The sequence below is a fragment of the Nannobrachium achirus genome (genome assembly GCF_963921795.1).
Source record: "Nannobrachium achirus genome assembly, chromosome: 21".
NCBI classification, from domain to species: Eukaryota; Metazoa; Chordata; class Actinopteri; order Myctophiformes; family Myctophidae; genus Nannobrachium; species Nannobrachium achirus.
The window spans coordinates 19,764,170-19,777,900 of record NC_137828.1 but is presented as its reverse complement, the minus strand read 5'-3'; the positions used below and the strand labels follow the sequence as shown (position 1 = coordinate 19,777,900).

At 41.5% G+C, this 13,731-nt stretch overlaps 1 protein-coding gene across 1 annotated transcript in view; it reads left to right on the top strand.

Moving 5' to 3' along the window:
• The window catches only part of LOC308306629 (uncharacterized protein), a 62,314-nt gene that overhangs the window by 33,127 nt on the left and 15,456 nt on the right, over positions 1–13,731 (top strand). Inside the window, exons 19-25 of the mRNA XM_080751670.1 lie at positions 3,853–3,866; positions 3,916–4,092; positions 5,979–6,158; positions 8,815–8,889; positions 9,792–9,863; positions 10,051–10,131; positions 11,059–11,148. Of these exons, the coding sequence (XP_080607796.1) occupies positions 3,853–3,866; positions 3,916–4,092; positions 5,979–6,158; positions 8,815–8,889; positions 9,792–9,863; positions 10,051–10,131; positions 11,059–11,148 (689 nt within the window). The remainder of the gene's footprint in view (positions 1–3,852; positions 3,867–3,915; positions 4,093–5,978; positions 6,159–8,814; positions 8,890–9,791; positions 9,864–10,050; positions 10,132–11,058; positions 11,149–13,731) is intronic.

Here is a 13,731-nt window from a genome sequence, read left to right as displayed (position 1 = left end):
CGTTTAATGTGGTTATTTTATTGTGTCTGGAGTGACATACATTGTGAATGTATATTGTTTTTGTGGCCGTTATTCTTCTAACCAGACTAACGCAACGCTAAAGTGGCTGAATGCATTTTTGTGTGTGTTGTGGGCAGACCTCCAAATATAAACAAATCTTTGATATTGTAATAATAATAGCCTATGACTCATTCAGATAATATGTGTTTTGTGTGTCATTGTGTAACGTTACCGTAAACAGTGTTTTTGGATGACCTAACGTTATTATTGTAGTTTCTTTATTTTTGTTTAACTTGTCTAATTGCCAAGGCCATGCAGATCTGAGTCCTAACGATGTTAACGTTGTTCTAAATGACGACATATTTTCCATCATCGTTGTGAAATCACTTGATTGACCACATACAGTACACTAAGCCTTACTGGTTTGTATGTATTTTGTTACTAGTTTAACAGAAAGTGGTGACACTCGCATGTTGTTCTGGATGAAAAAGAAGAGTAAAAGTGATTCCAACCAATAGTAGGCCGTTACATTTGTGTGTGTGTGTGTGTGTGTGAGAGAGAGAGAGAGAGAGAGATTCATTCATTACTTTGTTAGCAGTTCGCATAGGAAAAGCACATGACAGTACAGTTCAGATACAAGGTCTAATAGGATGTAAAACCTAAGAAAGCACTATGTTTGTTTACATTACATTGGGGTCATTTTTACTCAATTCAGAGTGTGTGTGTGTGTGTGTGTGTGTGTTTTTACATGTTATCTGCCACAGCTTGCATACAGTATGATTGTGATAGGCCAACCAAACAGTGTTAATTTTTTACTTAATAGGACTAAAAGCAAATGATGTGTTTGTTATTCAAAAGAATATTAAGACTAAATCATATTTGCTGTCAAACACTTTGCTGTTAACACTGCTACCAAATGACAAAAAAGGTCAATCACGCTTATCAATGATTAGGTCATCTATAGAAGGGAAAACTCAACTCATTCATTACTTGGTTTGATTGAGGTTAGTTATTAGACGTTTTGCATAGCTACAGTTTCATGACAGTACAGTTCACTGATACAAGGTCAACTTAAAGGAAACTCAGGTAAGGCAAAGCTTATTTCCGTTGAGATCCTTCTCATTAACTCATATAACTTTCAATGACAGATGGTTAGAACACAGTACTATGCAGTAGATAGCTTTAGCAAAAAAGAAACACTTGTAAACAAAAGAACAAAAAAAGGATTTACAAATAGAAAGGGGAGGGTGAGGTTAGGTTACGTTTATTATTACCAGTTTTGAGCGGCTTCCGCCTGTAAGTGGTTTTTCAGGGCGGTTTTAATGGATGTTTGGGATTGGCACTCCTTTAAGGCCTTCTGTAACGCGTTCCACATTTTGCTGGTATATCAGGAGAACGAGTTGACCCTTTGTTTGACTCTGGGTTGAACATGAGCTGTGGCGCTGCCTCTGGTGTTGTAATTGTGGACATCCTTGAATGTTTTAAAAGTATTTTGTCAGTTGATTTGGATTTGGTGGTTGACTCAACATCATGACACCACTGTATTGAATGCAGGCTATAGTCCATGAACAAGAACAACATGATGATGCACAGCTTACACTGAAAGAAGGGCGATCATCACCTGAACCTAGATGAATGAAGAGTGGTGTGTCTAAATGGGATCCAGGAGATATTACAATAATGTGGTGCAATGTCACTTCAAGTTAGCTATACTGTTACCACCTAGTGGTTATGATAACCACTGGCTAAGGAAATGTGTGCAAATGAATATATGTATTTTTAAGCGAAACAATTGTAACTCAAATTTTGCTTCTGGGGGGTCCCTGGAACTAAATATTTTGAGATGGGGGTCCTTAGCCAAATACATATCATTTAGCACCACTGAAATAGAAACATAGGTTTTTCAAAAAACCTTAGAAGGATTTGAAATATTCAAAGACAGACACATTTTCACGATTTAAAAAAAATATATAGCAGATCTACAAGCTCGCAGCGCGGCACTCAGGTAGGTTAAGGAGGTAGATAGATCGACCCTCTTGCAATTGAAAGGTTCTAGGTTTGATCCCTGACTCCTCCTGGTTTTTTAAACAAAGTGTCCTTGAGCAAGAAAGAGACTTAAACCTACATGCTCCTGAAGAGCATGCATCATAGTTTGCATTGTAGTTTCCACACTTGCGTCATAGTTTCCATGCATGGTGTAATGCCATCTTGTAAAGTGCTACACTGCAGATTATACACCATGTCGCATTTACTAGTAACTCACCAAAAATTAAATCCAACTAGATTATTTTGTGTATCAGAGGCACTAGACCAGGGGTCTTCAGCAGGGGGTCCGGGACCCCTAGGGGGTCCTCAGAGTTACTACAGGGGGGCCACCAAATCTTTGTGTGATAGAACCATGTTTTTTACATTAACCATTTGAACCCTAGCATCCCTATTCCGAGTGGAACAGTAGCCAAAAATAGCAGATCTACAGTACAAGCTTACTACAAGCGTTGTAAGCTTGTAGATTGGCTATTTTTGGCAAAGAGGTTTGTAGAGGGAAACTAGAGCAGACTAGTGTTTGACGGTTCAAGTGGTTAAATGTCTGAAAATACACATTACTCCAACACGATGACAGTGCTGTCAAACAAGTCAGCGCTGTCTAAGAAATCTATGAACATTTCTAATCTACAACACAATGTTATACAATATGTAGTGGTGGGGGGGTCCCTGCTTCATCGCTCTCTCTCAGCTAAGGGGTCCTTGGCCTGAAAACGTTGAAGACAACTGCACTACTGTTTTTCTTTAATATCTTTTCGCTGGCCTTTGTTTTCTGTCAAGCAGGCAGCACAAGTGTTTTGAGGAAGGAAAGGAGAGTTCGCACACTGTACAGTATCAGCAACCAGGAATTTATTACAACCCTGTCTTCAGTCTTCATCAGGTTGACCTGATGAAGACCCGTTGAAAACGACGAAACGTAGTACCAACTTAGTTAGAAATTCGTGGGAGCTCATATACAGTGTGTGAACTCTCCTTACTTCCTCAATGTACGTATTTATTAGTTCAGCTTCACCTGTGACTTTTTTTGTGATGTGCTTGTCCTTCCGGATTCAGCAAGTGTTTTAGCATAAAGTGAGCGATGTTTTTCCTTCCATTGTTCTCAAAATATCCTTCTGTTTCTATATAAATAAAGAGAGAGAATGATATCCACAACACACACTATTACTATCTATAACTCTAAATCAGGGGCCTTCAACATGGGGTCCTCCAAATCTTCCAATCCTTTTTATATTAACAACTTGAACCCTACCCTATCCATATTCTTAGAACTGTAGCCAAAAATAGCAGATCTACAAGCTCTTGTGAGCTTGTAGATCGGCTATTTTCGGCAAAGAGGCTTGGTGTAGAGGGGAAAAAGAGCAGACTAAGTACAGATTGAAAGATCACGTTTATTAAGTATTGACGGTTCAAGTGGTTAAATATCTGAAAACACAAATTGACATGAATCCAAAGTACACTGATGATTGTGCTAAACTAGGCCTTTATGGAATCTATGAAAAAGTTGTGGGGGTCCCTGCTTCATCTCTCTCTCAACTAAGGGGTCCCTGGCCTGAAAATGTTGAAGACCACTGCTCTACTCTAAATCTATAGTTTTAAAATGTGAACAGCAGCATCCACACCTGAAATATATGAAGACGGCAGTGCAGTGGTGAATAATACTAGTCGTAGTTACGGACGGGCGCCCCGGCCTTAACCAGGGCCAAAAGATGCAGCTGTGTTTATCTCTGCTTGTAAAACAAACCAAAAACCTGTTTCAGTGTACATACCTTGTTGTCTGACTCGTGGGTGTTTTGTCTGCCCTTGTTGCAGGTGTAACCGCTGGTGTACGTCGTGGGCTGTTAGTGTCTCTGTGACTGTGTGTCCTACCTACAGGCGGTCACCATGGCAGCTGCGGGGCCTCAGTTTGCGGGCCAACAGAGCGCCGCACAGTGCATGACCAAGGTGGAGCTGACGGTGTCCTGCGAGAACCTCCTGGACATGGACGTGTTCTCCAAGTCGGACCCTCTGTGCGTCCTCCTGATGAACACCTCGGGGTCCCAGTGGTATGAGGTCAGTAGGTCAGAATATATACGCTGGCAGAGATAGCCCTGCAAAAAAACGCATTCCGCCGTTCTGACAACACGCACCAAACACAAGCAAATACAAAACCTTTGGCCTTGCTAGCCTCGCGTAGCCAGGCTTACTCATCTGCAAAGAGAAAAGCCTGCTTACGACGCGAGGCTTACACGACATAGAACGGTGCTACTTCCGTTGTGAGAATTTCACCGGATGTTATTGTTTTTTTTTTTTTCACAGTGTGGTGTATACCTCGCTGGCCAAAAAAAACTGTTCTACTTCTCCCGACCGTTTGGTTGCGCTCGTAATAAACAATATCCAAACAAAAACATGGATTTTTGACAAAGTTACACCTATTAAGAGTGAGTTAAGAGCTCCAATCTATTTAGGTTTGTTTCGCTGGTGGATGTAAACTGACCTGCACTGCGTGACGTAACTTCCCTTAACCGCAGCACTTCCGCCACTTCAGTTATGCAGGCCACAGTGGATATTGTGGCCAGGGTGTGGCCTTGCTTAGCTTGAGAAGGCTACTCAATTTGATTATTCTGTGTTTATTGGAAAGCCCTTTTTAAGCCAAATGCTTCAACCACTTAAACCTGGTTTATGTTTTTGTTGCATGACTAATTATACTGTGTCTACTGCTGTAGAGTATCACGATACTGAACAGCGGTATCACATGATAAAATCTCCGCCAGGAGATTCATGCATTTGGCCCTGTGCGTCTGTCTGCACCTAGTCTTGCATACTACTACTAGGGAAGGCCAATGAGCGTCATATTTCACAAGCACACTGCCAATATTTCCCCACTCAAATGGGTCAGTTCAAATGGGTCACTGAATTTACATTTTTGGAAGAATCTACGCCGGGTTCAAAGTGGTTAAACTTTAATATGGTAACGATTCGCCTGGCTTAAACATGTATCTAAAGCAGGGGTGGCCAGCGTTTATTTCCAGAGGGCCATGCTGACTTCGATAGAGTGAGTGAAGGGCCACACATTTGCTTTATTTTTCATTTTATTTTTTCCCCCCGCTGGTATCTATGTTGTAGCCTATACTGGAAACGGATGTATAGAAAAAGAAAAAAGGAATGTACTTAAGAATATTGTAACCTTGTTTGAAAAGGTGTCATATAATCCCATGAGGGATGGGCCACGAGGTGGCATGACACTCAAATAAAATAATTCATTCATTCATTGTACAATTGAATTTGAAACTTGAAACACATAGTCCTGAATTATGTTAAAACTGCATGTATTTGGTAGACATGCCAGAGTACTTTACAATAAGTTAGGCTTTCACAACTTTAAATTGAAACTGAAATGTTTTCAGCTGTACTGTAGGCACTACTGTATCACTCTGGTCTGGTGTACTCTGGTCTTATACAATAAAAGGATGGCTTGCATAAAACCATCCACTTCAATGCTGTATCAACTAAATGAGCCTATACATTTACACTGTATCTTATCTGATATGCACCACTCCCTATATGTCCCTGATAAAACACATTGCATTATGTTATAAACATGGACTGTTTCACTTTCATTATGATATAAACATAACACTTTGAGTACATACTGTACGGGTGGAGAAATGCAGGTATAGTACTCAAATGTTAAATAATTATGGTACTATTAATTGGAGTTGATATCATAAAAATCTTCTCAAAACCATTTTGGGGTTATTTTGTTGTTCTTTGAGGACTTGGCGGGGTCAAATTGAGATGGCCAAAGGGCCGGGTCCGGCCCCCGGACCGTATGTTGCCCATGTGTGATCTAAAGTGTCATATCATAAACGCCACGAAGTCAAAAAGGATCCAAAGTGAGAAAAGATGTTTGAAAGAAAAACAAAGCACTGACTCTCTGATACTTCTGCTTGCATCAGTTGGGCCGCACAGAGAGGATCGACAACTGCCTCAACCCAAAGTTCACAAAGACGTTTGTCATCGACTACTACTTTGAGATGGTGCAGAAGCTGAAGTTCTGCATCTATGACATCGACAACGCCACCTACGACCTCGGTGATGATGACTTCCTGGGGGAGCTGGAGTGTACTTTGGGCCAGGTGAGCATCTATTGTATACATCAGTGTTTCTCAAACTTTCACATTTCAAGGTCTCCCCTTAACTCTGTCAGTGTACAAATGGAACCAAATAGACCCGTTAGTCAGAGTTACAGACTTGTATGGGTCAATTTAGACCCTCATAAAGGAACCCACAGAGTCCCTGGAATCCACTTTGAGAACCACTGGTATACATAACATCAGTTTGCATTTGTTCTTCACCAGTTCTTGGATATTTTTAGCTCCATTAGTAGCAGAAATCTAAAGTCCAGACCGCACCAATGCAACTATTCACAACTCCTGTAATAGATTAATTTAAACCTCACTATAGTATAGAATAGAATTTCCACAAGGTAGAGTGAATATGAATACAATATATTTATTTAACAACAGAATGAGAGTTCTCGAGCGACACGCATGCATAGTGTCCCTCCTGTACTGTCAGGGCAGTCCCTTCTTATAGTGTCACAAGAATAGCTGAAGGTGTGTCTACTAGACAGTGTCTATAGATACAGGTCTATTCTTACAGAAGTCTTCCATATATGGACTGGTGACTAGGAGTAAGCATGGGGCAGCTGTCCGGATGGACAACTGCTGTCGAGTCAGTCTTTTTGTAGGGAAAGTAACTTTAACTTAAACATTAGTGAAGCGTGAGAAATACACAGCACATATTGACAGTCATATAAATTTCTACTACACTCCTAGCAACAAAATAGTTTGAACTCCTTGCAACTACCATTGGATATAATTGTTGCAAGTAGTTGCATGTTGCCTTAAGAATGGCACTGGGTTAGGGTTAGGGTGAAACTCAATGAACAGCAAACCTTGACTCAGATACGATGTTAAAAGATAATAGAAACCGTGTATTTACAGCGCTGTAACAGTCACACACATGTACATCCAATCATACATCCTACACCAAAGACACACACAAAAGACAGAGCTCTCCCTGACTGTCAGCTTATAATTGGCTAAAGAAAAACAATAAAACATTTGATATCCTCTACGTAGCTGTGTGTGAATCGTAAAACAAAGGCCCACTCTTCTGCTGGTGGGACCTTCAACCTGTAGCGACTCCCTACATTCTAACCTTATCTACAGGTACGACTTGTTCTCAGCTTTCAAACTCAATCTAGCAACAAAAGTATTCACTATAGCTGCTACATAATAATGTAATTTCGCTTCATCACTATCCATCATGTTGGTCCCCGACAACATATCTTTGCCATGGGGCGCCCGTTGGCCTGGTGGTCAAAGCGCATACCACATACTAGGCTATGATGCCTGCTGGCGTCGCCGGTTCGGTTCCCAATCCGGACGACCTTTGCCGCATGTCATTCCCCGTCTCTCTCCCCATTTCCTGTCAGTAACTGTCCTATCAAATAAAAAGCCCAAAAACAAATCTTTAAAAAAAAAACATATCTTTGCCATAGGATTCATGCTCCCTGGAGGAGACCCCATGACCCCTGGCCTTTCCTCTAGGGCAGGGGTCTTCAACAGGGGGTCCGGGACCCCTAGGGGGTCCTCAGAGTTACTACAGGGGGGACGGCAAATCTTTGAGTGATAGGATCATTATTTTAAAATGAACGACTTGAACCGGCGCATCCCAATTCTGAGAATGGACCGGTTACAAGCTCACAACGCCTCGCATTGCAAGGCGTTGAGACTGAGCACTTGTAGATCGGCTATTTTTGGCAAATAGGTTTGGTGTAGTGGTAAAAAAAAAAGAGCAGACCAAGTACATAGTGAAAGGCGAAGTTTAGTAAGTAACGATGATTAAGTGGTTAAAAGTCTGAAAAGAAAAAAAACAGACTGTTGACAGTTCTGTCAAACAAGTTTATGAATCTATCTATGAAATCAATGAAAATCTGTATCACACATTTACACAATATATGTAGAGGGGGTCCCTGCTTCATGTCTCGCTCAGCTAAGGGGTCCTTGGCCTGAAAACATTGAAGACCCCTGCTCTAGGGACACACACAGGTCACAAATGTCACAATATCTCAAAATGTAATGGGCCGATTGCCATGAAACCTGTCTGTAAAAACTACTACCTGCAGCCTGGCATCTAGGGGTTTCTAATAGAGCTTATAATCGTGTTATTCTGCAAAACATGTCAAGACAACGCATGAATGCTCCCTATAAATGTGTTGCTCTATCGCAGTGTTTCTCAAATGGGGGTACTGTACATGTACCCCTAGGGGTACGCAGACGTACTACAGGGGGTACTTAAGAGAACATGGAAAATTGAGACCTGCATATGAATGTGCTGCTCTGTAAAGCCTAAACCAAATTAAGTAACAATTTTGACTAACACAACTCTTACTGAATAGAAAACAATAGTGCTGTAGCTAGTAGCTACTCACTTTTATTTTCAACATACCGACATAAAAACAGGACTTTTGATGTCCGTATTCTCTAATCAAAATGATGTTGTCGATTAAAGGGAGTACTTGGGTTCAGCAATTATGAAAAGAGGGTACTGCTGCCTACTATCTTTGAGAACCTCTGCTCTATCGCATACAGAAACATGCTTTTACTCAACTATGAGTGATATCAGGGAAATTGGGAAAAGCATCAAATCAAAAGCTGGCAGATCCAGTATTAGTAGCATTGATAGCAGTTCCTGGTGTTTATGTGTATTCATGTGTTTGTTCAGATTGTGTCCAGTTGTAAACTGACGAGGCCTCTGCTCCTGAAGAACAAGTCGCCTGCAGGCAAAGGCACCATAACTGTAAGTAGCTTTCGTTCATATTCATTGTGTGCAAGGTTGGTGCTTGTCGAATGAATGGATCTGATAATACTTACAGATGCTACAAACTAAGTAAAATTAAAGCAATAAGCCACAAGAGGCATGTGGTTACCTGGTATTTTATAACGGCTGAGAGGCGTGGTGTGACACGAGACGAGGCCATGTGTCTCCAACCCTCTCAGCCGTTATAAAATACAGGTAACCACATGCCTCGCGTGGCTTATTGCTTTTCTAAAACGGTTACAATATGGCAACATGAAAAATCATAGACATGTACCAATTAAAACTGTTCTATTTCACTAATAATTCACTACAAGGTCTGCAAGAAAGTAGTTCCCAGATTTTTTGCCAACAACACAGGTGCAGATAATTGGTGCACTGTGGAAAGAAATAACATACCTGGGTTTGATATAAACTGATTCAAGGTGTGGATTGTAGTCTCATATACCACAGCAATTAAAGGGAAACCAGCCAATCAGAATCAAGGAATGGAACTAGCCGTTTTAGAATGTGTGTCAAGCGGTCAAGCACAGCAGCATGCTGTGATATGTTGTGATCCAATCCACTGTCAAATCATTTGCATGTACCAAGGCATTTATCTGTGGGTCGGCGGATCAAATCCCGGCTCTTCTTGTCCACATGTGGAAGTGTCCTTGGGCAAGACACTGAACCCCACATTGCCTCCAATGGGTCGGTCGGTGTCAGCTTGCCACCATTGGTGTGTGAATGTGGGAAGTGAGGACGCTGGCGTCAACTGTTTGCCGCCTCACCTCCCAATGCGTGAATGAGTGGACCGTTGTAAAGCGATTTGAGTTTGCAACTTAGCTGCATCTGTAGTGTTGTGCATGTTGATTACATATCTAATGGAATTGTTTGTGTTGTAGATCAGTGCTGAAGAGAGAACAGACAACAGAGTGGTGCATTTTGAAATGGCAGCAAGGAAACTGGATAAAAAGGTACACTTTTTGGTACCTTTGAGGATTTTGTTTAAGTGTTATGTTGGAGTTCTCTGTTATTGCAGTGTCTTGTTTATTTTTATTTTTATGAAGGAACTATTGAACTTGTATCTGATCTTGAAAGTCACTTTAGTGAATAATCAAATATATGATATCAACTTCTTGTTTTTATCGTTCTCATTTGTAGGATTTCTTTGGGAAGTCTGACCCTTTTCTGGAGATCTACCGGCAGACAGGAACGACATGGCAGCTGGCACACAGGACAGAGGTGGACTAATGCATCATAGACTAGTATATTATGTCACAGAGCCTATCGTCACTGTCGGGCTATTCTTGCGAGGCCAGACTGTTGACTCCTGTGATTTGAAAATGCTCCCGTGGCCGTCATACAGTCTGGGTGACCGGGGGATGAGTATCCGGCTAAAGCGGAAGTGAAGTCTCCTCCCCACTTCCATTTCGTTTTTAACATCGCGCTCAATTATTCTAATATAATACAAATCATCTAAGCATATTTAGCTTGCTGCTTTGCAGAAATGACAATTTATAATATATTTTCATGAACGGAAATGCCAGCTTCCATTACTCGCCGTTCAGAAGCTGTAGTTCCAGACTCTATATAGCATTCGGAGATTGTGGAATAGTGTCTTTTGACTACTGTCGGGCAGAAACCTTGTATCTCCAAGTTTCAATTGTCTACATTTTTTTCGTAAAGTAAAGCCCTGCTTCATCATACCAAGACTGTCGCACAAAACTAAATTTAAGATATTATAAGATATATAATTTATAGGACCTTGCAAGCTAAACTAATCACAATAATCTAATTTAGGGGGATTTAGGGCCAAAAGTACTGTTTAATGTGCGTGCGTTCTATTATGAATCTGGCTTGACTGACTGACTGCTGTTGCTGCTGCAGACAGTAGACTAAATCTATAGCTGATAAGACACAGGCATGTGGTTTGCCCATGCCTTATCTAATATAAAGTGCCTGACTGACACTTCTTTTGCTGACATTCAACTCCTCTTAGCCTCATATAGTTGATTGCTTGTGAATGAATGGTGCTCGCATTCGTTCTATCCTAAAAGACATCCCACATGGACACTTTGCTTCTATTGAAGTGACATTTGGGTCCTTCATAAAGAAACGTTACATTAACCATGGTGTAGTGTGCATTAATCACTGTCCTGTGTTGTATAGGTGGTGATGTACAACTTGAATCCAACGTGGAGACCCTTCACTGTCCGCCTGCAATCTCTCTGCGGAGGAGACCCCGAGAGTCCAATAAAGGTACACACACACACACACACACACACACACACACACACACACACACACACTTACACTCACAAACTTGGTTTACTATTAAGTGGATCTAAATGTAATCTATTGCAAACGGAAATGGGAGTTATATTCATAAAAATTAAAAAAGCTTCCCTCATTCCCTCGAAAAAGTAATCAATGCATTTATCACTTCACGACTAGATTACTTTAACTCCCTGGACTATACTCTAGTCTGGACTCAGCAAAAAGGCTATCTCTCGCCTCCAACTTGTCCAAAGCTCAGCAGCTGGCTGGCTGCCAGTGAGTTTTAGAATTGATTTTAAGATTTTACTTTACAACTTTTAAAGCCCTGCAAGGTCTGGCCCCCAGTTAACATGTTAGACACGCTGGAACCATACAAGCCTGTGCACCCTCTCAGGCCTGTAAATAGGGGTCTCCTGACTCCATTTACAGCCAACCTCGTCACCAGGGGTGATCGGGCCTCTGGAACGCCCTACCCCAGGAACTGAGGGACGCACACTCAGTAGCATTTTTGGAGCTGTGTGGAACACAAGCTCCCTATACGTGGCCGTGTGTGTGGGTCTGTCTGTCTGTCTGTCTCCGTCCGTCCGTCCGTGTAGCCTAAACTTCGGCGCGTAACTAGTGCCGCACCATTTACGCCACTCGCGCAATATATACATCAAAATGTGCGGCTCGGCCGGGAATGTTGTTCTATTACCTTTCGTTCCGATCCGCCTTACCATGCCGACGTAATCGGCAAAAAACAACGCTTAATTGTCCCCATTGACTTATAATGGGACAATGCAAGAAATCACTTTCAAGTATTTTTCTCTCGTAAACCATAGGAGCTACAGTTTCAAACCTCGGAGAGGAGATTCATAATGATTTTAAGAATGAATCGAAAAATAATTACATCACTCGGCCTCATGGTGGCGCTATAACGGCCCACTTTACGTTTTGCCCCGTAACTCTTGAACCGTAGATCGGAAAATTAAAATTCTTTTTTCCCTGGATTCCTTGGGTCAAGACGCATCTCCCCATATAGGCCACGCCCATTTGCGCCAGGATAGATTTTCCGCCATCTTGAATTTTCTCCAAAACACACTTTTTGCTCCTTTTCCTACATATTTTCTTCAAATGTCACAAAAATCGGTACACATGATCTAGCCTGCCCTGAGCATCAACTGCAATACACACACACACACACAGCTCCACTTCGAACAGAGGTTCGATTTTTTTAAAACGCTTCTGAAAACCTACCTCTACACCAAGGCCTTCCGTTAGATCATTTAGTCTATTGTTTTTATATTATTCTTTTTTATCCATTGCTGTAATGATTTTATTGTTGTCTATTTCTATGCACTGTAGTTTATTTGCCACTGTAAAGCACTTTGTAATGTTGTTTTGAAAAGTGCTTTATAAATAAAGTTTATTATTTTTGTGTGATTTGTAACATTCTATAAAGTTGGTCCTTTGTATCTCTTGCCTAGTCTTATATACAGCAGGTGTCTAGTGCCACTGGTGCATTGGCTTTTGTGAATTAAGTGTTCTGTTAGGACAATTAAGCCAAGCAGGCGTAATTATTAGTTGATGTGTTTTCACCCTTTTTAACACCTCCTTAAAGCATGCTTGTGAGGAAGAGATGCTTCCCAAGCGACCGCACAAGTGAGTCAACCCATCCTCGGTCTGTGTCTGTCGTTCACATGAAGGATGCTGTGTCTGTGATATAGAATCAACGACTGAGTTTATAAGCCTCGTATCCAGCAACCGCACCCATGTTTAACTGTAGATGGGTCACTGTGTCCGCCTCAGCCATCCCCCATGAGCGTGTTTTGTTTGAGTCTGCAGACAGCAGCGACTCCACTCAAAATGACTGCTTTTGTCACCAGAGAATTAAGTCTTCTCTGTTCCTAATGCAGTTTGCCTCCAGATGTGTGCTGCTGCTGACCTATTTTTGTCTTTTATCCTTGTTGTTTGTTGTTGGCACCATATGGTCTCCAATACAACTCAGTCCCAGGCTGGGCTAGTTAGTTAGACATTACTCGTAATGTTGCTTTTCCACTGCATGGCAACCGCTCAACTCAACTTTACTCACATTACTTGATGTTCCCCTGCAGACTGTGCAGATAGTACTGTATATTTAAAAAATAATCGCCCAGGGGCAAATGGCCAAATACCCGCCGGGGGTCTGACACCGTTTTGCACATCAACCGCCATTCAAATGGACACAAATACATAATAGCCGCCCGGTTCTTTTAACTCACTGAACGCCATAAACGTCTATTACGTCTTTGATCCTTAGTGCCACAAACGTCTTTTACGTCTTTTTAATTAATCAAAAGTTTTATCATTTTTTCATAATTGTAATTTCAAAAAAATCGCTCTAGAAGTTAGCCATGAGCCTCCGTGACCGGAGCGATACGGCCGATTTGACTGTAGCACCAGTGTAACACAGTCCGACGGGAAATCGGTATAACCGAACATTGGTTCCGGCCGTTTAAATGTTATCTTAAAACGTTCGTTTATACACTTCCCGTGCTTCCCTGACGAACTATAAGTACTCCAAAAACTCAGAAAAATCACACGAAA